General features: G+C 37.7%; 2 protein-coding genes across 5 annotated transcripts in view; both read right to left on the bottom strand.

Moving 5' to 3' along the window:
- Positions 1 to 2,008, bottom strand: part of MMP16 (matrix metallopeptidase 16) — a 318,248-nt gene extending 316,240 nt beyond the window's left edge. The window contains exon 1 of one of the 4 annotated variants that reach the window (XM_086695622.1): positions 1,606 to 2,008. In XM_086695622.1, the coding sequence (XP_086551748.1) occupies positions 1,606 to 1,737 (132 nt within the window). In that variant the 5' untranslated portion in view covers positions 1,738 to 2,008. The remainder of the gene's footprint in view (positions 1 to 1,605) is intronic. The other 3 variants (XM_086695624.1, XM_086695623.1, XM_086695625.1) reach the window with 3 other exon arrangements.
- A 22,575-nt stretch (positions 2,009 to 24,583) lies between these two features.
- The window catches only part of LOC147572005 (uncharacterized), an 80,620-nt gene continuing 77,496 nt past the window's right edge, over positions 24,584 to 27,707 (bottom strand). The window contains 1 exon segment of the mRNA XM_086695166.1: positions 24,584 to 24,659. Coding sequence (XP_086551292.1) covers positions 24,584 to 24,659 — 76 coding nt within the window.

Genomic DNA, 27,707 nt, shown 5'->3' with positions numbered 1-27,707 from the left:
CAAACTGAAGCAATGGGCCCTTCTGTTTATAACATACATAAGAGCTTGCCACTTTCATTCCTTCAGTCTATGAACTAATTACTCCTTCATTTCAACATTAAATTATCTCTTGATTTCAGTGTTACATAGAAAAATCGATCTGTGCCATATAATTCTTAAAGTTCAAATTTGCAATCGAGAGAAAGTCTGGACTTTCAGCCCCTTTGCATCTCTCTTTTTATTCAGAAAAACAAAGTTGTATTTTTCAAAAGGTTAAACAGTTTTGGTTTTCAAACTGGGGTTTCTGTGTAATATAATCATACATAACATCTGTAAACTTCTTCAACTCTTGATAATGGTTCTTACTTTTCCAAATACTTTCTCTACCCACCATGACTTATTACATGGAGTCCTAGGAACAGTTTGTATAAACACAGGGTTATATTCAGAATATGGCCTCACACATGGCATTTATTATGCACACTTTGTATATAAATCTGTTACACGAAACATGTTCAAATGCTGTGCAACAGGTCCTGCTATTGTGTAAACACACCCTCCCAACAAAATGACAGTAAGCTTTAAAGAATCAACAATATTTTAAAAATCACATTATTCTTCAGAGACTTAATCGTAATTCTTTTGAGATGTCAGAAGACAGAAGACCTAATCAAAAGGAATCTATTTTACTAAAACCTTCTTCCTGTCTTTGTATTCCACCGTGTATGTTATAAACTGGAGTTAGAGCCCAGGCGTATACACATTTCCATTGATTTACTGCACATTACTGGCTTTAGTGCTGAGTTGATGACAGGAAGAGTACTTTGGCAGAGGTCTGACAAGTCCTTATCCTCAAGTTCCCTTCTGCTTTATGTCTGTCTGTTCCCAAAGCTATCAAAGTAAAGCAAATGACAGACTAAAACCTCTCGGTTTTGCCATGAGAGTGTGAAATCAAATTAAAAACACACCTCAGAACTATTACATTGGGCCACGTTTATTTTCAATTGGCGGGGGGAGGGGAAGAGAAGACACTTTAAAAGAGATGGATTTCACGTCCTCTGTGTAGCCAGATCTAGTTACAGTGTATTGAGTTATGTCTAAATGAGAAAAAGACTCTGTCTAGTCAACTGTTTTATCACAAAGTAATGTTATTAAACATATCAAGTATTCCCACGCTCTCCTCCAGATTCTTTGATTTTAACCTCCTTTGTTAGGCACAGAACACGGGGAGAAAGATTTCAGGAACAATACCAAGACAGCACATGATGCCAAGCAATGAATTCTGTATTTCCTGAACAGTTTTTTTCCTCACAAACTCAAACTGCTTTACACGTTTGCTATATGTAGGACTTCGCCTTTTCCCTGGGTGACAAGCATGGACCGGCTACAAATGTATCTCCGAGCGCGCAGCATCGTGCTTTGTGCTGCTGGGGATAACGGATTCTCAGTCTCGCGCGCATCCATCACCTAAGACACAGGGAAACTCAACCAAGGTCTCGGCGGCTACAAGGGAAACAATGTGTTGAGACCTTGGCTGCTCGGAGCTACCAGGCTCCCAGGAGTGAACGAAATGTTTCAGGGAGCAGCTCAGGCAAGGGGGAAGGAAGAAGGCTCTCATACTCTTACCTCCACATTGAAATACTGCTCCGTTCCGCAGACGGTAGCACATAAAATCCAAAGCAAGGTTTGCAAGAAAAATACCCCCGAATGATGCACGAAATCCAACCGTCTTCCAGTGCTGAATGTGAGTAAGATCATAGTGAACTGTGCTTCAGTGGATGGACGAGCTCCCCTTCGTTTTCTCCCTCTCTCCCTCTCCCTCCCTCCCTGGTCTCCTTTCAAAAAAAAGTCCTCCGGGTGGGTAAGGAGCTTGCAGGTTCACCCACAGCCCGGCAAGGGGAGGAGACTGAGGGCCCAGCACACGGCAGCCCCCGAGAAGCAGCGGCGGAGGCAGGGTCAGCAGCTGCCTGCATTCACCATCCTCGGGGGCCCGTCACCGGGAACGTGGCGCCCAAGTTCACCGGCGGTTCCGGCTCAAAGCGCCGAGTCGCAGCCGCAGCAGCAGCCGCCGCCGCCGCTGCCGCCGCCGCCGCCGCCGCCTCCTCCAGCCCGTGCGTCCTCCTCCTCCTCCTCCACCTCCTCCACCGCCCACTCCGCCGCCGCCGCTGCCGCCTCCTGCTTCTGCGGGAAGGGCCTCCGCCGCTCCTCGCTTCTCGCCTCTGCTTCTCCTTCCCTCCTCTCCTCGCTCCCCTCCAGAATGTTCATCCGTAATCTACATAACTCCTCCTTCCCGGGGTCTGCCTGACTCTCGGGCCCTCAGCGCGCGCGCGCACACGCACACACACACATACACACACATCAGCGCGCGCGCACACATATCTGCACATGAGCACACACACAACTACACACGCGCACACACACACACACACACACTCGCGAGCGTGCGCGCCCTCTTCTTCTTAAAGGAGACGGCTTGTAAAGGGGAACAGCTACTGTACCGCGCACTGGAAGTAGCCAGACCTCCAGAAGGGCCCTGGATTGGGATGAGGTTCCTTAACATACCGCCCACCCCTCAGCTGCGAGACGGGAACCCGGGAACCTGGGCGGTTCCATCCTTTCGTCTCGCCCACCCCCTCGCGAGCATCTAGAAACAAGTGCGCCCCTCCCCGCCCGGAGACTGGGTGGGGCTCAGGCTGCGGACCCCGGCTTGGGCTGGGGAGTGGCCCAGGCCGGATCCCGGAGGGCGGCCCGCCTCGCCAATCAAGCGTCCCTGGAAGGTCGGAGGGCGCGGGGAATCAGAGGGAGCGCCCGAGTCGCTGTGCGCCGTTTGGGCGCTCGCGTAGGTTGCCGGGCTGGTCAAGTTTGGGCAGCCTGAGATAACAAGTACCGAGCGTCCAAAACTTTGTTGGGGTCCACCGACCGAGCCTGTGGCCTGTTGTTTCCCCGACTCTCTTCTACCGTCACAACACCCCGCCTTTCCCGGCTCAGGGAGTAGGCACAGGATTTGGGGGTCGGTGTCAAGTCGAATTACAGAAGCGGGAAGAAAATGTTCACTTTCCGAAAATGTTCTGTCCAGAGGACGTACGTACACACTGCGACCCAGAAGAGGTGGTCCCGCGTGTTAACAAAACACCGGGCTAGGGAGGGCGGGGGCGCTGGAAAGAAACCTCGCTGCGAGAGCGAGGGTAAGGGCTGGGGAAGAAAGGAGGGGGAGCAGCCTGAGGAAAGGCGAGTAAAGCAGCTGGCAAGGGCGGGAGGAAGAGGCTGCGCGCAGACCGAGCGGGGGAGAGGCTGGCGGGAGCGAGGAGAGCTGCGGGCAAGAGGAGGAGGCTGCTGGCAAGCAGCACGGGAGAGCTGCGGGCAGGGGAACTTCAGAAGAGGCTGCCAAAAAGGACTCGGAGCCTCAGCAGTGTGAGGCAGTGGACAGCGGGGGCAGCAACCACCAGCCCTTGGCAGGTGATGCTTTGGCTGCAAGAGAAAGGGGGAAGGGAAGCAGGCAGGCATCTGCTTGGGGGCCGTGCCAATAAATGTGCTTCTCCTTGGCAGCCAGCAGAGGGGAAGAGGAGCCCACGGGAAAGCGGTGCAGGCAAGGTTGAGGATAAAGGCTGCTCCAAGTGTGACAGCTTCCTCGGTGAGATGGAAGACAGAATTGACAAGGCAAATTTCATGGGTGAGTTGATAAAGCAAGGAATAGGACTGCAAGAGGTCATATTTGGTAAGCTGATGAAAAACGCTGGAAAACGCTTTGCCAAAAATTGCTCGGGACTGTAATAATTTGTATCCTAAAGAGAAACACAAAAAAGCTAAGGAATAGGTTTTTGCAGCTATTGCTTTAAAAACTGGAAGAAATGTGACCCACCTACCTGACCCAAGACTCCCAGGGAGACTTTTCTGACTGTCTGCTCAATGCACAGCATGTCCTATCCACAAAATAATTTTGAAGACATAAGAAGAAAGACCTTATGTTGTATAGCGTATTAAAATTTGCAGAATGTTTTTACGCATACTATCTCATTTAATTCTCACAACACTCTTGAGGATTTTGTTTTTATTTCACAGATAGAGAGAAACGATGGTAATAGAACTTTCTAGCAAACCATTCAAGTGACAGAATTCAGACCTGACTCTTCTTACTCCCAGTTTAGTGCTTTTCCTGCTACATTCCAGTGACTTTCCATATATAAATCCATTTCTACTCTTAACAGTTTTATAACCCATAGATTGAGATGACTTTCTTTAAAAAAAAAAAAAAAATGGCCAGAAGACAACATGAAAGCAATATCATTATATAGAAGTTATATGGTGTTGCGTGCCAATGTAAAGTAACAAAATGTGGCGGGGAGTATTGTCAATAAATCAACAATTATTTTAATGTATACATTATATCTAGCAAAATGCAAAATGAAGGAATGGAAACAAAATTTTTCCTAATCCTTGAAATAGTATTGAAAGGAGGGAGATTCAAAATGTTGACACTAGTTGTACAGGAGAAAACAGTTCTAAATGGTGAAGCCCTTGCTAAATGAGGCTGAATATTAGAAGATTTTGTCAAGGAAGTGGAATGCAAGATGCGCCAAAGAATTGTTGTCAAAGTATTGTCAAAGGAAATACCTGAGCTCAGAATAAAGAGATGTATTAGTATTTGTGGAGGATAAGATATAGGGAGGGATTGCAATGGAATGTGAGTTCATGTTTCATCAAATAATCAAACGAGAATTCTTACTTAAAGTATTTTATTTTAAAGTTTATTTATTTTTGACAGAAAGAGAGAGAGTGGAGGAGGGGCAGAGAAAGAGGGAGAAAGAATCCCAAGCAGGCTGCACTGCCAGCACAAAGCCTGCAGCAGGACTCAAACCCACGAGTCATGAATGAGATCATGACCTGAGTGGCGATCAAGAGTTGGATCCCTTTCACTAAACCATTTTAGATAGGGGGCACCTGGGTGGCTGAGTCCATCAGGCTTCTGACTTCTGCTCAGGTGATGACCTCATGGTTTGTGGGCTGGAGCCCTGCCTCAGGCTCTGTGAAACTCTCTCTCTCTCTTCCTCTTTCCCCGCTCGCTGTCTCTCTTTCTCAAAATAAATAAATAAACTTTTAAAAATTATAAACCATTTGAGATAGGAATAGGTACTAAGAAAGATTATCTTCAGAATTAGGCGTAGGATTGGCAATGGAGAGAGACTGGGTGCAAAGAGATAATGGTTTAAAAAAGGTTGTAGTCCACCTGTAAAAATATAAGGGCCTATATTAGTGAGACGTTCTTGGAGACTTGTACTTTCAAAGAGCTATCCTAAGGAAATGAAAGTAGGGAATCATAAGTTCAAAAGATAATCTCAAATTACTGATTAGTAATAATGAAAATTTTTTATAGACATTTACTAAACTCATTGGTGGGCATTCAATGAGCAATGAATGAATTAGTGTGTGTCCAAGTTTCCAAAAATACTAACAGAAATAAAATACTGAGACAGACGTATACTAATTATAGCAATGTTGTAAGGAATTAGGTAATTACATATGCAAGATGCTACAGAAAAGGGTGGCAGAAATAATTAATTTTAATTAGTTTTTTGGGGTCCTTGGAGACAGCATCTCAAAAGTACTGGTTCTTAAAGGGTACCTTGAAGAAAGAAATTTACCAGTCAGATAAGAAAAGGAAGGGCATTTCAGACCTGTGTGCAAGGGAGGAGTAAACATACAAGATGAATATAGACAACTACAAATGGTTTAAAAAGGCTGGAGGCCAAGGTGTGTGTAAAGCAAGGTCCAGGTCAGAGGTCACAGGTCATATCAGGAAAAGTTCTGTGTGCCATTTCAGGCTTTGGACTTTCCCTAAAGAATTCTTCAGAAGAGAAAATTGAATTTCCACTACCTTTGCTGTATGTTTGCCAACTCTGTGAAAATAGTCACCTTTTAGTAGTTCTTATATTTTGGGGGCACCTGGGTGGCTCAGTCAGTTAAGCATCCCACTCTTGACTTTGGCTCAGGTCATGATCTCCCAATCGTGGAATCGAGCCCCGCTTCAGTCGGGCTCTGTGCTGTGGCATGGAACCTGCTTAAGAGTCTCTCTCTGCCCCTGCCCTGCTCACGCTCCCATGGTCTCTCTCTCTCTCCCTCTCTCTCTCAAAAAAAAAGAGTTCTTATATTTTTTACTTCATATCATATATTCCATTAAGCATTTAATATTTACTGTTTTTGTAGACCAGGTATCTGTGCTAGTCCGATAAGCCTGATGAAACAGTTCCCCATATGGACTCATCTGGGTACCTGTGGAAATATAATCACAGTCAGGTGAGTTTGTTATTCCATCTCTCATCGGTAGCGTAGATTTATCTTTTAAGAGTCAGAATTTTGAGGGTTGCCTGGGTGGCTCAGTCACTTAAGTGTCCAACGCTCGGTTTCAGCTCAGGTCCTAATCACATGGTTAGTAAGTTCAAGTCCCATGTATTCAAGATTCAAGATTCTCTCTCTCCTCCACTCTCTCTTTTCCCCTTCTGTGCACACTCTCTCTTTCCCTCTCAAAATAAATAAATAAACTTTTAAAAGCGAAAGAATCAGTATTATGAAGTTCCTACTCTCATATCTTAATAGTGTTTGCTTCCTAGTTGGTGTTCTTCTTAGAAAAGGACTTGGTTTTCTATCCTCTATACGTTAAAATATAGAATATCATTCTTCCCTCTAAAGTGTTAATTAAATCTGTCCTCATAACTCCTGGCCCTAGCTGTCTGTGCTTGCTGTCACATACTCCCTTTCTTCCTACAATTTCACAAAATTAATGAACAATCTCAGAACTATGTGTGAATGGAGAATAGAGAATCCAAAAGAGAGATTAAAAGAAAATGAATAAGAAAGCCAAAGGAAAATAATAAGTGCCACTGTCAAAGGTTAATAGCAATTCAATAAAATATTACTTGGGAGAGAAGGGGTCTGAGGAAGTAAATGACATATATGACTCCCAAGAGGCAAATGACAGATACTTAAAAGTGAGCCGTTGACTGGCATGCTGAGATGTGTGAATGGTTACAACTACCTAGAATAACATTAGAGGTAAATAATTTGACCATCACAGAACCCGATTTCTTAATGAATTGGATTTTTAGAAACGAGCTCTACAGCTGGGAAAGTTAACATAAACGTGTTCCTTCCTTTATTATATTAATTTATGTGCTTCATTCTCTGTTTGCACCAGCGGAACCCACACGTTTTGTTTTAATTCAGAGAATACTGAATTAGTGCTCAGCTATGGGCATTTAGTCATGCATCTGTTATTAGAAGAGGCATGCATATGTAGAGCAGTCATCTATAGCTTATTATTTAAGGTGTGCTCCTGGTGGAACCTTAAGGTCTGAGCGCCTGCCGGAAGTGCTGAGGCTCTGCTGCACAGAGATGTCCCTGTGATTCAGACACAGGGCAAAGTTGAGAAGTTGCTAGCTATTATTACTGCCCCCAAAGGTAGTATGATTTTTTTTTCTGTTTCCTTCATTGACTTATGCTCTCCTCTAACTATGAGTTTCTCAAATATTTGGTTTTCTGCTCATTTATTTGTTCCTTCTTTCCTCCACTGAACATTCATTAACCACTATAAAATACCAAGTAATTGAGGATGTAAGAAAAATAAATGTGAAGGGTTAAGAGAGACCGCCTCAGTTTTGTTAGGGTCTAAGACAGATGAGAATGAAGTCTTGGATTTTAAAATTGTTTTCACTTGGATTTACCATCAACATAAACAAATAACTAGCAGTGCAAAGCTTAGAGATAGGATTTTGGCATAAGTGAGTGAGTGGAAATGAACTCCAAAGCATTCCTATTTCTTCATCAATCAGTATCTGAAATTTGGAGGTCAAAGATGGCTGGGAAGTATGAAGTATTCACCATATAAGAGAAGAAAAAAAACTGGGTATATACCCTTTTATACCATTAAGCTAGGCTGGTAGGGGACCCTTGTCTGTGGCCATAGTCCATCACCCTGTAAGGCCATTCCTCTAGCACTACAATTACTATGTTCTTCCCAGTGACCTTGGTGTGTTATAACATATACATGATTTGAATCTCAGAGTCTAATTCTTTCTCTCACTCCACCATCTTCCTTAGAGGGATTCTTAAGTTTTATCTGTTCCTTCCACGCTGGTGATTTCCATATTTCTAGCCTTAAGCCCAATCCTGTGGTCTAGAATTCATATCATCACTTTCACCTAAAACTCAACATGTCCCCAACCAACTTTATCATGTTTTCCTTAGAAGGTGTATTCCTTAGTTCCCACATCTCAATCTGGGCCCACTGGTTCATATGGATCCACGTTCCCACTACACCTTGAACACCTCTGACTCTAACACTAATTTGTGCTTCGTGTTGAATCAGTCATTGGCAGCTGTCATGTCTTTCTGTCCAATACCACTTTGATTCATTCCTTCACCTGCACTTGTAGTTTATCACTGTCCTTTATAAATTCCTACTCTGTCATCTCACTACTAACCATCGTAGTAGCCTCCAGTATGTTGTGCATGTGTTTGTTCTTTTTTGTCTCCATTTATTCTTCACGCCATTCCATTGAAGCCTCCCCCTTCTTCTATTCTTACATATCATGTTCAACATAGACATGGCATGTATAAATTGGAAAGAAATTTTTAAAGTTCTCTCCTTCAAATTCCTCATTATTAGGAAGAGGCGATTGAGACTCAATAAGGAGATGGAGGTTAAACAAGTCCTGTGACTTGTTGACAAAGGTTGAAAACACATGTATTCTGATTTACAATTGACTGCTTTTTTTAAAAGAAAAAGATTCATTGTAAACTACTTTAAACACACAAGAAAACCCCATAAATAAACAATCCAGTTTAAGACATAGTTTCATTGCTGTTTCACCCAGGCCATATAAATAACTGTGGTAGACTAAAATCGGATAATACTCTGTGGATTATCAGACTTGTCATGGTTTGGTATGAGGTGACGGATATGATGAGAAAGGACATATTATTCTGTAGATGGCTGATAAAATGAAGAATGGAAATTGAGGATACCTTTAGACACTGCACACCTTTAGGAAAATCATATTTCTGAATTTCATCTTCTTCATTTATAAAATGGGATTTATACCTCTGGGCAGTTGTGAAGATTGAATGAGATTATATACAAGATTTCTGTAACTTTGAAATGCTAAACAACATAGAGGATTATGAGAGCATGTGACTATGTCATGCTATACATACAGAAAGAAGGCCGCAAGGACTCATTGGGACTGGGTTAACAAAGGACGTTAAACAAAAAATTAGAAATGTTCAGAGTGAAGATGCTATGAGAACATTCCTAACAGGTTATACTAGAGAGTAACAAGTGTTGTGTGCTTAACTGGTATTAATAGAAAGGATAAAGGTTTTCATTTCTTAACAAAAGAAAAGGAACTATAGAATGGCAGTCTTCAACAGTGTTATCAAAATATAATTAGTCCCTTTTGAACTATTACATAGTATATTAAATGCACTTTTCATTAGTTCATGGGCAAAGGAAAGGAAATGGAAAACAGAATGGAAATTAGATTGGCATCCATAAAAGCCATAAGATCACAATAAAAAATGTATGATATAGGAGAAAATATTTTATATTAAATTAGAGGCATTGCATTGAAATTTAGACTTATGGAGCTCAGAAAATCTTTTATGAGTTAATTTCCAACAGTAATGAGAAACTAAACATCTAAGTTGAAATGTCCTCCTTTTCTACTTATATGAACAAAAATAAAAGTGAATTAACCCATATCAGTGTAGTTATAATTAGAGGAAAGACAGTAATAGAAAGACAAGAAAAGATGTCAGATAATCTTAGTTCTAGTGTATTTGTTGCTTCCATTGTATGTTTCATTATTTTGAAATGATTTAACCTCACTCCCTTAATTCTAGAATAGGCAGAATCATTCATATGCAGCTTATTATTCATGAGTTAGTATGATAATGAACTTGGTTGTCTACTACAGCTTCTACTCTGTGACTCACTTTCCCTCTCTGTTGAAGAGTAGAGCATTCTAACGATCTGGATCTGGTAGTCTAATAAGGGAGTTACTATTCATATACATTTAAAAAAATCCATGCCCCCTAGAGAGTCACTTTCCCTATCATATATGTTAAATGTTGTCATTGTTTAATTAATATCATTAAGATATCTGATTCCATTTTCATTGGAATAGTGTTTTTAGGCGAGGCCAAAAATAAGTGACTCATTCATTACAAAATATAAAGTAATCAATATTGAGAAATCTGAAGACTTAATAAGAATTTACTTCTTCTTTATAAAAATAAGGGCACCTGGGTTGCTCAGTAGGTTAAGTGTCTGATTTTGGCTCAGGTCCTGATCTTGTAGTGCGTGAGGTCAAGCCCCACATCGAGCTCTGGACTGACTGCTCTGTGCTGACAGCTCAGAGCCTGGAGCCTGCTTCAGATTCTGTCTCCCTCTCTTTCTGCCCTCCACTGCTCACTCTCTGTCTCTCCCTCTCTCTCAAAAATAAATAAACATTAAAAATATTAAAGAAAACAAAAAATATCTCCAATGAGCTAACACTTATGGAATTTGTGTTTATATAATCAAAATGTAAGCAGTGTGGTTTTAATATAAGAACACAAGTCAGTGTCAGTAAATCATAATTTGGTATGACAAGTTAGTAATTATTTAGTATTTTTGGTACAATATGTGACTGTTCTCTATAATATTAAAACTTACTCATCCAAATAAGTCTTGAAAATGAAAGAGAAAAAATTATGTAAATTATTTACATCCAAGATTGTCTTCTACATTAGTTGTCATCATATATATCCAAGTAAAATTATCATCATATTAACCCAAAGAGTCAGGAAAATATTTTATACCTTGGCTTAGACTCTTATAGTTTCCATAGGACAAGCAAATATACTAACCCACAGATGAAATTTAAGTGTTATTATAAAAAAATTCTGAAACATGATAATTCTTTTGGACTTTTAATTTATCCTTATCAAAGGTACATCTGCACTTACCATTTTTAATTACTTTTACTTTTTAAAAATTCTTAGTGCAGTTATTTTTAAGATAACTTTTATATTCTACCTTTAAAGAATCTTACTCAGATGTGCATTTTCCCTGGGAAAATAGGATAATGAAGTTAGTTGGATATAACTTACATGAAGTTTTGCTTAATTTTAAGTTTTCATCTCATTTGGCTTACCATCAAACTTTGTAGGGCCATGAGGACTCAATTGTTAATCTAAAAATTATAGAAACACTTCATTGAGTGGAAAAGGAGTGGATTCCTCATTTCATGCTCTCAACCAATGAAAACCTTTATTTATTCTAATATTTAGTTTATTCTTACTATTCCTAATAAGCAGTCATTCAGCTACTCCTTGAAGACATCCCACGGTAGGAGTCTGGCTCCTTTACAAAAGCAAAATATTCAGTGGAGCTTCCAAGTTCATATGGTCTTTGGGATTTTGATCAACTTGTCCATAATTTGTCCATACTGAAATGATAAAGACTTTCAGAGCTAAAATAATTTTTGAATTAAAAAATATATAATATCCTATCAGCAGTATCTTCATTTAAATTTCATTTAAAAATGAAATTAAAGGGGCACCTGGGTGGCTCAGTCAGTTAAGTGTCTGACTTAGGCTCAGGTCATGATCTCATGGTTTGTGATTTCAAGCCCCGCATCAGGCTGTCTGCTGTCAGCATAAAGCCCCTTGGGATTCTCTGTCTCCCTCTCTCTGTGCCCTTCCCCTGCTCGTTTCTCTCTCTCTCTCTCTCTCTCTCTCTCTCTCTCTCAAAAAAAAAAAAAAAAAAAAAAAAAAAACATTGAAGAGAAACTTTAAAAATTAAATTAAAAAACATGAAAACTCATGATTTGGGATTCTGACCAGGAGCAGAAAAATATTTCTGAACTCTCCTCATGAGCCTACAATTGTTTTAAACAAAATAATATATACATACAGTTACCATAAAATGTTAAACTCAAGGTTTTGAGGACTCTATAAAGATTAGCTAGTTCATTTTTCTATCTGGGATTTGAGTCCTCTATACAATGTCCCCAATATTTAAAATTCAAAAAAAATCCTTATTTCATCATAATTATTTAAATATTTATGAGCTCTTACTAAAATTCCATATGAAATGGAATGTAAAATATTTTCTATGCAAATGAAATCTGTATCTTCAAAGTATTATATGGTTATATTTCTTGATCCTTTATTATTATAATATAAAGGCATAAGGTTATTAAATTCAATTTTTAAATTTTTCCAAGTTTTATTTGTCATTGATATATGTACTTGGCTGTACCCTAACATTAATCAGAATGCAGGACTTCATTTCTTGCCTCTTGGAGTATGAATATATTGTGTAGAGAATAAGGTTAATACCTTCCTTCAGAAAGATATCATAGGCTTACTTTAATAAGTATTAGGCCTCTATACAGAACCACACATTTCTGATTTTCTTTTCCTATTATGGCAAATATTGTGACCTTTCAGTAAGAAAGCACTGGCAGATATTGGAATTGTACTGATATGGTAGTCTGGAGACTATTTCTTAGTTCTAACTCTGTCAGTAAATAGCTGACTAAATTTAAGCCTCTCAGCCATTCTTTGCTCTATATATTCTCTTTGAGAAATGAAGAATTTGAAATCAGATAATATCTGAAGTATCCTAAATTTCTCAAATTCTGTCAACATATGAATTGGTGTTAACTCCAAGCCATAACCAGTATCTATATTGCAAGAAGTCAAAATTTAAAGTATTGGACTATGTATAATTACAATTTAACCTAATTTTTTCCCATTAGTTTAGTTAAGTTTCATACTCCGTATTAAGTAAATGAAAGTATTTTTTTAGTTTACTCTGAATTAAATTCAGAGGAACACACGGACTGATGTAATAGTAAGGTAAGTTTTTATACCCACATGAAGCTTCTTGATGAAAAGCTATTCTATGCGTGCTTATCTGGGTCTGTATAAGCGTGGTACATTTGCATAGCGTTACCACTAGGGGTCATCATAACGTGTATGTCTAAGGGGAAGAAAGCTTTTAAGCAGTGTTTTGGTTTGGTTTGGTTTGGTTTGGTTTTTTGGGGTTTTTTGGGTTTTTTTGTTTTTGTTTTTGTTTTTTTGAGTAGGTACAGCAACACATGCTAATCACTTTTCTTCATGAATTAGATAACTTAAAAAGAGAGTTTCTTTAAAAATTGGTTTTTTTTATGTTGACATATATCTGAAATTGTCCTACCCTAAGAACTACTACTTTTATGGAAGGAGAAAAAAAAATCATGTTTCATACCCATCCCCACTCAATTGCTTAAGATTCAGCATCTGCAGAATTGCAAACTTACTGTATTTTGTTTTTCTTCTATACTATCATAGCTCAAGGAAAGCAATAAAATCTCCAAGTGCTTTAGAATAAGTGGGTTATTGATTTAGTATAAAGTGGCTATTTACCTATTTTTAAACAGATATTTGTATTTTTAATTCCAATAAAATAAATTATAATAAATAATATATAATATTAAATTATCATAAAAGTGAAAATAGGTAGTTTTATGATGACAAGTATAATATACATCAAAAACAAATTTTATTGATTTAATTTGGCAATTTCTAATCTCTTTTCTTTTTAATTTTTTTTAACATTTATTTATTTTTGAGACAGAGAGAGACAGAGCATGAACGGGGGAGGGTCAGAGAGAGGGAGACACAGAATCTGAAACAGGCTCCAGGCTCTGAGCTGTCAGCACAGAGCCCGACACGGGGCTGGAACTCACGGACCGCGAGATCATGACCTAAGCTGAAGTCGGCCGCTTAACCGACTGAGCCACCCAGGTGCCCTGGCAATTTCTAATCTCTTAATGTGAATGTTGTCCACATCTTGGTAGAGATGGTCTAATGTTCAAAATTATAAAATGGTTTTTAACCCTGATTTATTAAAAAAAGCATGTCTATCAGACCTACAAAATATACTTAAGATTGCCAAACTCAGCATACAAAAATATAAGACCTACAGTTAAATTTGAATTTCAGATAAATGACAAATTATTTTTAGTTTAAGTATATCCCATGCAATTACTGGGACATATGCTAAGGAATTATCTGCTGTTTATCCAAAAATTAAATTTGACTGGGTATCTTTTACTTTCTATGGCAAGTCTTCCTAGGGTAGAATAAGAATAACAATAGGTAGAATAAGTTAAAAGCTATTTCTGAACTATATACATAATATATATGAGAGACTTTCATTTTAGTTATCTAGAAGTCAAACTTAAGACTTCCGAAAGCTAAAGAAAGAAGTACAATCAGAAGTATGGGAGAACAGGCAGGAGAGGAAGAAAGTTTAGAAGGGAGGGAGGAAGTGATAAAGGAAGAGAGGGAGAAAGTAAAAGGAAAGGAAGAAGAAACTAGCAAATGTTTCCAGCTCTGTAAAAGTGACCTATGAACATCCAGCTGCTAAAAGTAGCCAAGTACAATGGAAGAAAAAGGATTATGCTTAATGCATAGAAATTGGTATACCTCATACCAGGTGTAAAGCAACATTCATATAAACAAGCATTTGCACAAAAACTTAAACTTATGTGAGGTAGAGACTGGGAAAGCCAGAACAAAAGAGAATTGATGGAGAAAAGATCAAAGGAGTTACAAAGATCCTAGGTAATGGCAATAGGAGTGGGATTCTTGACAGAAACTGAGATCCAATGACTTAAATCAGCTCCAGTCTCTGAAGGTATAATGGGATGGGCCTTTCATTCTCAAGAACTACCATAAGCATGCATTAGTGTGCCACATTCAAGCCATATTATCATTTGGCTAACTCTATAGAATTCTAAGAGTAGAAATTAAGAAGGTGATGGCAAAACTGTTTTTACTTCAACTTATCACCAAGAATACAAATCTTTCTTGCCATAGATCTGCAACTTTTAATGGTATGAAATAAGATATGTAATTTGCCCAAAGTTGCATAGCAAGTAAAAGAGTAATCATGATTCAAGCGTATGTTTTATGAGAGGCCCATATTTATCTCACGTAACAAAATTAGCATACAAACCAATAGATTTATTGGATCAGAAGGGAGAGTCCTTATGGTAGAGATGAATTAAAACAAAATGCAGTAGAGGTATATGACTTGCATGGTAGTTAATTCATGGACAGCAAACCCAAGTTAATTCTGTTTTAGACTCCAGCTAGTGAAGCAAATAGAGAATAACCTTATCACAATCTCATTCTAATGGAAAAGACAAGAATTATGTACAAAGACATGCAAGGAACTCTGGGAGATTTGGGATATGTCTGTTACTTGAATAGCGATCTTGTATCAGAGGTATTTCCATATGTCAGAACTCATCAAATTGTTCACATTATATGTGTACAGTTCTTTATACATTAATTATACCCCCAAAACCTGGTATTTTATTTGCTTTTGATTTTGGAAGCCTGTTGACTATTTTTTGTCAATTTCTCTGTGTTGCACCTGCTTATTCTGGTAAAATTCAGGGTATTATTATTTCAATAAATTTCCTTCTGTCATATGATTGAATATTTTTGTTTCATTTGTTTAATTTTCTATTCAGAAATACATGCATAATGATCTCCTTTATCTTTCATATATAATAATTTTTCTTTAATAATTCTAAACCATTTGTTGCTTTCCATTTCATTTTCCTTGATTTTTCAGGTTTTCAAGTCTTTCATCTATACTTGCATGATACCCTTTCTCTTTTTTGTTGCTTTTAATATAGTATTTATTGATAATAACTCATTTTTATTTTTTAAAATATTGTATACTTTTTTAAAGCTTTTTATTTATTTATTTTTTTTTTTAAAGTAATCTCCACCCAATGTTGGGCTTGAATTCACAACCCTGAGATCAAGAGTGGCATGCTCTACTGACTGAGCCAGCCAGATACCTCAAGTCATTTTTGTTTTTAATGAAGCAAATGAAAATAATTTAAAGTATTAGTTCCTAGATAATCTATGAGAATACTTATGCTGGTACTAAGAATTCATCTAGTTTGTCTATTTTCTAAAACCATTTTCTCATACTTATTGCAAATTGAAATATCAACATTCCGGATTTTTACATCAAGTAGAAAACTAATGAGTGGTGTAAGTGTTCATCTAAATAAAAATATTTTACATTGAAAAGTACTATTATGTTCCATAAACTTCAATATGACCTTAGTTGCATGCAGCAGTTATCTAATACGTTCTTAGTGTGTGCAGATTTTGTACTAGGCTCAAGGTATCATAATGAATAAGGCTTGATCCTCAAGGAGCTAGCTATGAAACCTATTCAAAGAAATAAGAGACATCCAGGAAAAGCAATGTTATTTCACTCTATTGTATTCAGGAGTGGTGTAACTTAGTGCATAGAAAGCAAGGTTTGATGTCAGATGAATGGCTCCTCTGTTTACTAGCCATTGCATGTTAAGACCTATGCCTTCAGAACTGGGCCATAGTGAGCTAGCTCATAGGGAATTTGTATTAGTATAGACCCTGGTAAAAACTAAAAATAGTCCAATAATGTCAATATCCCCTTTCCTTACATAGGAAGTTGTGAGATCCAGTTGGTCAGTTGCACCGTGTGGCCTATGTCTCAGGAACACTCACATTAGAAGGGGGAGGGGAGCTCTTTTCCAGTGATTCTCCAGTCAAAATGCCAAGATATCTTGGGTGATGATAAGATGTCTTGGGTGAGGTCTTTGGTCAATGCCATGACTCTGGACTCATTATTATCATTTTCTAATAATTTCAATATTATTTATAGAGAAGAAGCACAATTGGCTAGTAAGAAGGTAGATATATTCATCAATCTAATTTTCCCACAGATTTCTTAATCCAAAAGTAGGCTTAAAAAGACAAATGTATTTTTAATCACCTCATTTTATAGCCCAGAAAATCAATTCCAGATAGTTCAAGTGAATTGTTCAAGGTTAGACTAGCTGCTCTCTTGACTCTCACTTCATTACTGTTTCCATTAAATCATTTATTTGTTATATTTAGAAACTATAGACCCAAAGATCTGAGGATATAGAATACATGAGCATATGCAAAAAGATTACTTATTGCTAATTCTTCAACCATCATGGATTTTTTCTCTCTCTCTCACTTCTAGATTTAAAAAGTTCTCCAGGTTGGAGAAGACAAAAGCAAAATGAACTTTGAATAACATGCTTCATCTCTGTTGATAGATGGCTTAAATGAAAATCACTCCTGAGCAGTCTATTTCTATCTATTCTTATATTTCTCTTACTCTGAACATGACTTTAAAATTCTCAAATCTTGGGGCACCTGGATGGCTTAGTCAGTTGAGTGTCTGACTTTTGATATAAGTTCAGGTCTTGATCCCAGGGTTGTGGGGTAGACCCCCCCACGTTGGCAATGAGCCTGCTTGGGATTTTCTCTCCTTCACTCTGCCCCTCTTCCTCTCTCTCTCTCTTTCTTTCTCAAATAAAATGAAAAAAAAAAGGAAAAATGTCAAATCTTTTTGTGCGAGTGTAACCACATCGTGAGCTTTGTTACCAAGACATCATTATTCCTTTACATGTTATATTTTGAAAATATTTGCTTGATTATATGTTTAAATGCTGAGCACAATGTAAAAATAATTAGGAATTCACAAGATGTTTGTGTTGTTAATTAAATAGCTACATTAAATCAGAGTTTACTATCCAAATTGTGTAACAAAAATGTAGTTTATAGCTAGCAAGAAGTAAATCTCCGTAAAGTGCCACCTTTGAGGGTAAAAGTATTGCTCCATCCTCCAAAACAGTGTTTCAATAAGTAGTCTGTGAAGCAACTCTCCTCACTCCATATGGACTCTATTAAGTCACCACTACAATTAAATAAAAGCAGATGTTACCAAATACAGTACTTGTTAGCTCTCTTATCTAAAGCATGCTATTACATGGTAAACATGTATTAATCTATTTCAGATGAGGATTTAAGGCCCTCTGCCTATCAGGAACTGCCTCCTTCTTTCAGCGTCACTGAGATATATCCACCAGGAACTTGCCAGGTTTTCTTGACACTGTCCAGCCCACGTGCAACCCCCCATGATTTGTTTCTATCCTTTCTTGTTCAACGAACATTTAAGCACCGTTTCTGGGAATTCTCATTCAACAACCATTTTAGCACTGTTTGTGAGAACACAGAACCATGATGTGCCTAGCTAATTTGGGGAATATAAACAAGAATTTGAACTTCAAATAAAATACATACACAATGAGGGTTAATTGTAAGCTATTACTACATAAATTACAAGAGACATTCATTCACTTTAATTCACAGATAACAGCACAAAAGGAAGCATTTGTCCATTAAGAAAGATATTATTAATTCTAATTCCCTGAATGAATCTATGACAATTTTTATCAAAATTATGAATTCTGTTTAGTGATAATTTCACATTACTATTATTATTAGAAAACAGTTTTCAGCGGATCTCTTGTAGGTTTGCATGTCTCATGAGTGAGTTAGAACTGCCTTTGTTCTGGACTCTTTTCAAAGATGTTTGCATAACAATCGGACTTGGAAGATGTAGTGTCTCACTCTGAAGTGAAGAGTAGGGTGGCTTGCTACTCAACATAACAAGACTATGAATCCTACATAAGCCAAGGGCAGACATACTTACTCCTTTTATAGAAGATTCAAGTTCCTTAAGCTTAGGATTCCTCTCCTGAAACCCACTGTTTGTAGTGGTCATCTTGCCCTCTTCAAGTCTCCCTGGAAGAATTGGAATTCGTGTAATGTATGCAAAAATTCATATACTCTGGCTTCTGGTACTGTCATGAGAAATAAAGTCCTTTGTCTCTAAATGGGGAGTCTTGTGTCTTCTCCCAGCACCAATGAATCTTTGTCTTTCTTTCATGGCAGGCTAACTTATTACCTTGCAAGTTAGGTAAAAATTTCAAACCCCTCACAGTTCTTGAAAGATATTTTAGCAATGAAGCTGGGATATAGACAGGGAGACAAGGATTTCTGGTAGCAGAAAAATGAGAGGCATGCAGTTTGATAGAATTTAAGGGAAATCTATGAGAAATGATAATGAACATGCAGATCAAATTGTTTGGTCAATCAGCAAATAAATTGGTTCTTAACTTTATTGCCTGTTAACAAAAAGAAATTAGGGCATAGTTGCATGCTGGCCACTGGAAAAGACAGCTGTCTGAACAGGGTGCAGCAGTTACAAACTCTCCTCTGGATGGGGGTATTTAGGAAGGGAGGGAGAGAAAGGGTGGCGGGGGTACTCTCTCACCAACATAGTGAGCAGCCTCACCCATTGTAACAATTAGTGCTAAGATAGTCATAGAAGGTCAAAGAAGTTCTCCTGTCTTTCAGAGAGCAATCCTAGAGATGGACACCATATTAACGTGAAAGGAGGAGAATTCACAAGAGGCATGGGCAGAAACCAGGTGAATCTTTAAGTTTGGCTACTTCATTTCAGAGAAAAGAGGAAGGGCATGTAATGGTCAGTAAGGAAGAATGGAAATAACTGGGCTGTCTTATAGCTCACCCCTCTTACAGTCTATTATGCAAATCTTAGACCCATTTGAAGATGACAATAAAAGAGCTGAGGCTTTTGTTAATTTGTTTGCTTTGCTTTGCTTTGTTTTTTTGTAATGGCTCCTGGGTGCCATAAGGGAGCTTTGATCCTCTGATGAAGAATTTCCTGAAGAAGAAGAAGAAGAAGAAGAAGAAGAAGAAGAAGAAGAAGAAGAAGAAGAAGAAGAAGAAGAGGAAGAAGAAGAAGAAGGTGGAGGAGGAGGAGGAGAAAGAAGAGGAAGAGGAAGAAGAAGAAGAAGAAGAAGAAGAAGAAGAAGAAGAAGAAGAAGAAGAAGAAGAAGAAGAAAAAAAAAAACCTCTTATGGAAAACCACAGATTAGGCATTGTTAGAATGGAGTCTGCTGCTGCTCCAGATCATTTACAATGCTGACAAAGGTGACCTACTGGAGAATGAGAAACTGACCCCCAGAATATAAATTCTTGTGAAACAAACATAGATAAATTCTTGTGATCAAGTGCAGCACTTCTTGAAGCCACAAATGCACCTTGCTTATTTAGCATGCAGCCCTTCTTTCCATCTATCCCCACTGCCCCCTGCTCTCCCTCTACGCCAACCTCAGCTGCTTTCAAGAGAAAGCTTTTTTAAGAGTAGAATGTAGTTCTTCTTGGAGACCAGAAGAACTAAATGCCATATATCCAAGTAAATTGGGGAACTTTGGGGAGGAGAGAATCACAAAATTTATGGCTCTATTGGACACAGTCACCCAAGTCACCATCAGAGTTGGTCCCATGGGACAAGGTGGGTACCCAAGTTTAACATATGGCTTTTAGGCAGTGTTTATAGTGGGGAAGGAAAACTAAGTGACCTTGTGGGTGGGATTCATTGAGCCAATTCAATGTGCTGTTGTTATGGCTTCTACTACTGAGTTTCTAATTAATTGTATTGATGTTTTACACACTGGTAGTATATGAATGCTCATAAGTGCCAAAGGGAATCCCCTAATTGGAAAAAGCATCTTGTACATATAAGCAATATGAGTATTTTGAGGCCACACAACCCTGATATCCCATTTGAGCTATACATGTTAGTGCTAATGACTTTGCCATCGGAGCCTCTGATAATGAAAAACAGCCTTCATACCATGGCATCTCTTGGGGTTTTGCAGTCATGTCTTCCCTGACATGGTGACCAGGAAAACCCCTTTTATAAAGCAGCTATTGGCTTTTCATTGGAGCTCGTACTGAAACTGAATGTGAACCATGGAGGTGTGTGACTCTCTACATTGATATATTCCCATTTTGAGGTGAGTCAGCCCTAACTGGTAGAAAGGGCCACGAAGCCTCTCTCATTAAATGGAAATTGCATAATGTAAGAATGCAGTAGGCTAGACCTCAGCAGCATTGAAGCTTTATATGAAAAAATAGCAGTGTAAATTTAGGGGGAAACTTTATCCCCACCCTACTCACTGCCTTTGAAAGCAAAACTGGCTGGATGGAATTTTTGATTCACAGAGTTTCTCCTAAATTCCTGGGTCTGGATCCCTGATGTTTTGACAGAGTTAAAATTTGATGGTGTCCCAAACTGAACTATTCAGTGTTAGCACCAGCTATGCTGAACTGAAAATGGAGAGGTGATCTTATCTCAGTGGGCAGAACTCGATGAGGTGGTAACAGCTCTGGTCAGTCTTATACTTGATGAATCCTGTTACAATTCTTCCAGCTTTTGGACTTTTGCCAATGGCCTAGATGTTTGGTTTGCCACGCAAATCACGGTTGCTGATTAAACTGCCTGGATCATACTTGTAGATCTTCAAGGTAAGGGCCTACTCCCTGATGAGTCCAATTAAAATCTAGCCGGTGTATGTGACCATTGCCCAGACTGCCAACCTTACTGCTTAAATCCATTCCCTCACCGGATGTAGCAATGCACCCTCCATCATAGACTGGGTGCAGCTTGGAGGACTCTGTTTCTAAAGTTGGGCAATTTTAATCAACAAACAAAAGAAACCTCGATTATGTATTCTGAGCAGCAGAGGAGAATTTCTTTCTAAAAATTTAGTGAGAGAGGATCATTTTTTTCCTGCCAAAAGCAAGGAAGTCTATAAACTCCTGGTATTTCACCTATGAAAGTAATTTTGCAGAGATTTTGCAGATCGTAGGCAATGCAATTTGACTCCTTGCTCTGCCATTTACTAACTCTATTACTTTAAGCAAATCAAAAACTCCTAGAGATTCAGTGTAATTTTTTAAAAAGAGAGAAATGGGGTAGTTTTAAATATCAAAGAAACGACACCTGTGAAAGTGCTTTCTAACTACAAAGCACTCTATAAATATTAGTTATTTTTCTAGTATTTCTGTACATTGGAGCTTGTGGAAATAGAAACTAAGCACATAAATATAGCCGACTGTCTATACATTAAAGCTAAACAAAAATTACAGAAAACAGACTATGATTTTAAAGCATTTGGCACATTAGCTGTAATACAATACAATAACCAATACACTTTGACTAAGCCAGGAATGGGAACTTGAAGTACATTAGAGCCTGAAAGAAAGGAAGATTAAAGAAGAAGAGAACAGAAACCAGAAGGACAAAGAACTACACTTTACACCAAGACCACACAGTAGTTATCTATATAGTACATTATTTGTAATTTTTATACTGGCACTTAACATTTAATAAAACATATATGGTTTATCAAATAATATGAACCTGAACACTTCAACTGATTATCAAATACATTGCTATGTTAAAATAATCCTTTAAAAATTGGTTAAGAAAATTACTTGGATTTTTTTCAATTTAATGGAGGTTACTAATCATCATTCCAATTTTCACACTGGGAGCACCAGGTAAAGAGTATCCGTATATTTCATTACAATTTACCTAGCCTGGTATTTTTGTCTCTTTTGAAACTATACCAGTGAAATAATTAATTTGTAATCCATGGTATCTTCAACTTTTTCTTAGGTCTTTGCATAAAGCTCAGCAAAGCTTCTTTGTATTTATGCAAAATATTCTATCTTCTTAATTACTTTCTATTATCTTTATGGAGTTTCGTCTTGATTTTATTTATGTCTTATGTCAGTTTGTTTCGGAAATCATATTTGACCTTATATTGTTTATATCTGCAACTTCAATCAATGAAGTAAAAAATAATAACACTGATTTGACGTAAAACACCTAACCTTTAAAATTCCTCAAAATTCGTAAGTTAAAATGCCACCTATTTCCCAGTAGACAAAATACAAATCTGTTCAATGAATGACATTGTGTGACAATATCTAAGGCAAAGTACTCTTTTGTATGGGATCACAGGTTAATATAAAATATGTAAAGTTTAATTCAAAACAATGTACAAAGGTTTAAAAACAAAGTAAAATATAGGACATGTCACAAAAATGGTACAATGGACTATATGGAATTAGGTAAAGTAAATTAAAGAGCTAAAAGAGTTATTCAGTTTAACATGAAAATATAATAATAATAATAATAATAATAATAATAAGTATAATAGAAGCTGAAAACTAACAAAACAAAAGGGAGGAAAAAGAAACAGCAGCAGAAGCAGAACTAATACTTATAGAACATTTATTATAAATTATGTGTGTGGTTTCCACTTTTAATCCTTATGAGTATTGCCATTTACAAGAGAAAAAGGCATGCTACCATAAAGAAATAGTAAAAATGACTTAGAAAGTATATGTTGGGATTCATACACGAGGGAATTCAAAAAAGGCAAAAAGGCAAAAAACCAGAATTTTCCTGAAAAATTAGTGGATTTTAATATAAGAATGTTTGCTATTGACAAAGTGCCTGAATTTGAATTTCAGCACCCCTATTTTCTTTCTTTTTTAAGTTTTATTTCAATTCATGTTAGTTCATATACCATGTTGTATCAGTTTCAGGTGTACAATATACTGATTCAGCACTTCCACACATCACCCAGTGCTCATCATGACAACTGCACTCCTTAGCCCCCATCACCTATTTCCCCCATCCCTCCCCTTCTCCCCTCTGGCATCCATCAGTTTATTCTCTATAGTTGAGTCTGTTTCTTGGTTTCTCTCTCTTTTTCCCCCTTTGCTTGTTTGTTTCTTAAATGCCATGTGTGAGTGAAATCATATGGTGTTTTTGTCTTTCCTTATTTATTTCACTTAGCATTATATCCACACCCCTATTTTCTAAGACCTTGATAAAGTTATTTAATCTCTCAGTGTCTCTATCTTCTAATCCATTAAAAGTGGAACAATAGTACCTGCCTTGTAACGTTGTGAAGACTAAATGCAAGGATATCTGTGACATGCTTAGAGCAAATATGGTACAGCTTCCCCTGTGACGCAGCTTCAAAAGTCATTCTATAGTTTGATTATGACAATATAATTTTTTTAATTACACTATTTTTGATCAAGACGACGACATGATGAGAACTGTGTTTTATAAAAATTAATCTAACAATATAGACTTAAAAAGAAAAAAAAATAATGTTTATTTTGAGAGAGAGACAGAGAGAGACAGAGCATGAGCAGGGAAGGGACAGAGAGAGAGGGAGACACAGAATCGAAGTAGGCTTCAGGCTCTAAGCTGTCAGCACAGAGCCCAACGCGGGGTTCGAACACACAGACTGCGAGATCATGACCTGAGCCAAAGTCAGATGCTTAAATGACTGGGCCACCCAGGCGCCCCTAGACTTAAATTTTTAAATGAGGAAATGCTAAAAGTATGGATGGCAGTTAGGAACATAAGAATAATTCAGGTGCCACCTGTTGTCCAATATCTGAAATCTGTTCCTTCACCTATTTCGTTCAGTTTACTGGTGTAGCGGAGAAGTCCCTTTTGCAGTTCAGTTCATGGGTCGTAGTGGAAGATCAATATGTTAGTTCTAAGTCGATCTCCTACAAAATTTATTGCCCATCTGTACACCTCCATTGTCATTTTCCTAAGTGAGGTATTCAGCACTGTTCACCTAAATCCCACAGGCACTTCTGGGAGACTGTTCTGATGACACTTCTAGCCTCATCTCTGATTTAATCACTTCCAAACTGGCAACAGAATTATCTTTTCAGAATGAACATCCAAAAGATTTCTTGTCTTTTACAGCTACTTGTCAGTAAGCTCTTCAAGGGCAAGGGTGATATCTGGCATTAGTAAGTTGTATGCTGGTATATCAGCACTCCTGGAAAAAAAAAATGTCCAGCTGTCTAACAACTGTCTAATACTGTGTTGTAAATACTCCCACCATGGATAGTTTTAAGCTGCCAATGTAATGCCACACACAGTATAGACATATAAAGAGGAATACACAATCAGCTTTCATGAAGCAGTATAGTTCATCTTCCAGTCCATAGTAGGTGCTTGATAAATAACTCTTGAATGAAATATTGAAAGATTAGAGCAGAAATCAATGCTATTGAAAAAAACAAACAAATAAACAAACACACACACACAAAAAAGCAGTAGAAGAGATCAATGAAAGCAGGACCTGGCTTTTTGAAAGAATTAACAAAATTGATAAACCCCTAACCAGTTTGATCAAAAAGAAAAAGAATAAGTAAATAAATAACCAAGAATGAAAGAGGAGAGATCACAACCAACACTGCAGAAATACAAACAATAATAAGAGAATATTATGAGAAATTATATACCAATAAATTGGGCAAGCTGGAAGAAATGGAAAAATTCCTAGAAACATATAAACTACCAAAACTGAAACAGGAAGAAATAGAAAATTTGAAGAGATCCATAACCAGTAAATACTTGAATTCGTAATAAAAAATATCCCCAAAACAAGAGTCCAGGACCAGATGGCTTTCTAAGGGAATTCTACCAAACACTTAAAAAAGAGTTAACACCTATTCTTTTGAAGCTGTTCCAAAAAATAGAAATGGAAGGAAAACTTCCAAACTCATTCTATGAGCCATTACCCTGATTCCAAAACCAGACAAAGACCCCACTAAAAGAAGTACAGACCAAGTTCCCTGATGAACATGGATGCAAAAATTCTCAACAGGATGCTAGCCACCTGGATCCAACAATACATTAAAAGAATTATTCACGATGATAAAGTGGGATTTATACCTGGGATGCAGGGCTGGTTCAATATCCACAAATCAATCAATGTGATACATCACATTAATAACATAAAGAATAAGAAACATATGATTCTCTCAATAGATGCAGAGAAAGCATTTGACAAAATACAGCATCTTTCTTAATAAAAATCTTCAAGAAAGTAGGGATAGAAGGATCATAACTCAAGATCATAAAAGCCATATATGAAAGACCCACCATTAATATAATCCTAACTGGGGAAAAACAGATCTTTTCCCCTAAGGTTAGGAACATGACAGAGGTATCCACTCCTACCACTGTTACTCAACATAGTATTGAAGTCTTAGCCTCAGCAATCAGACAACACAGAGAAATAAAAGGCATCCAAATTGGCCAGGAGGAAGTCAAACTTTCACTCTTTGCAGATGACATGACACTCTATATGGAAAACTCAAAAGATTCCACCAAAAAACTGCTAGAACTGATCCATGAATTCAGCAAAGTGGCAGGATATAAAATCAATGCACAGAAATCAGTTACATTCCTATACACCAATAATGAAGCAGCAGAAAGAGAAATCAAGGAATCGATCCCATTTACAATTGTACCAAAACCCATAAAATACCTGGGAATAAACCTAACCAAAGAGGTGAAAAACTACACACTGAAAGCTATAGAAAGCTTTTGAAAGAAATTGAATAAGAATTGTGAATTGTGTCTTCTTCAATTTATTTTAAAAGCTCTCTATAGCTTTCAGTGTTCTATAGCTTTCTATGTTCATGGATAGGAAGAACAAATATTGTTAAAATGTCGATACTACCCAAAGCAATCTATATATTCAATGCAATCTCCATCCAAATAACACCAGCATTCTTCACAGAGCTAGAACAAATAATCCTAAAATTTGTATGAATCCAGAAAAAACCCTGAATAGCCAAAGCAATCCTGAAAAAGAAAACCAAAGCTGGAGGCATCACAATTCTGGACTTCAAGCTGTATTACAAAACTGTAGTCATCTAGACAGTGTGGTACTGGCACAAAAACAGACACTCACATCAATGAAACAGAATAGAGAACCCAGAAATGGACCCACAAACCCATGGCCAACTAATCTTTGACAAAGCAGGAAAGAATATCCAATGGAATAAAGACAGTCTCTTCAGCAGGTGGTGCTGGGAAAACTGGACAGCAACATGCAGAAGAATGAGCCTGGAACACTTTCTTACACCATATACAAAAATAAACTCAAAATGGATGAAAGACATAAACGTAAGACAGGAAGCCATCAAAATCCTCGAGGAGAAAGCAGGCAAAAACCTCTTGGACCTTGGCCACAGCAACTTCTTGATCAACATGTCTCTGGGGGAAAGGGAAAAAATAGCAAAAATGATCTATTCGGACCTCATCAAGATAAAAGGTTCTGCACAGCAAAGGAAACAGTCAGTAAAACTAAAAGGCAAGAGATGAAATGGGAGAAGATATTTGCAAATGACATATCAGATAAAGGGTTAGTATCCAAAATCTATTAAAAGTTACCAAACTCAACACCCAAAAAACAAATAATCCAGTGAAGAAATGGGCAAAAGCCATGAATAGACACTTTTCCAAAGAAGACATCCAGATGGCAAACAGACACATGAAAAGATGCTCCACATCACTTATCATCAGGGAAATACAAATCACAACCACAAGAGATATCACATCATACCTGTCAGAATGCTACAATTAACAATACAGGAAACAACAGATGTTGACAAGGATGCAGAGAAAGGGAGACTCTCACACTGTTGTGGGAATGCAAACTGGTACAGCCACTGTGGAAAACAGTATGGAGGTTCCTCAAAAAATTAAAACTAGAACTACCCTACAACCCAGCAATTGCACTACTAGGTATTTATACAAAGGAGACAGGAGTGCTGTTTTGAAGGGGCATATGCACCCCAATGTTTATAGCAGCACTATCGACAATAGCCAAAGTATGCAAAGAGCCCAAATGTCCGTTGACAGATGAATGGATAAAGCAAATGTGGTACACACACACACACACACACACACACACACACACACACACACACAAAATGAAATATTGCTCAGCAATCAAAAAGAATGAAATCTTGCCATTTGCAACTACATGGGTGGAACATGCTAAGTAAAATTAGTCAGAGAAAGTCAA

Source organism: Puma concolor, chromosome F2 (assembly GCF_028749965.1).
Source record: "Puma concolor isolate L17-30 chromosome F2, mPumCon1.1.hap2, whole genome shotgun sequence".
Lineage (NCBI taxonomy): Eukaryota > Metazoa > Chordata > Mammalia > Carnivora > Felidae > Puma > Puma concolor.
The sequence above is the reverse complement of the archived record's forward strand: the minus strand, read 5'-3'. Positions and strand labels throughout refer to the sequence as shown.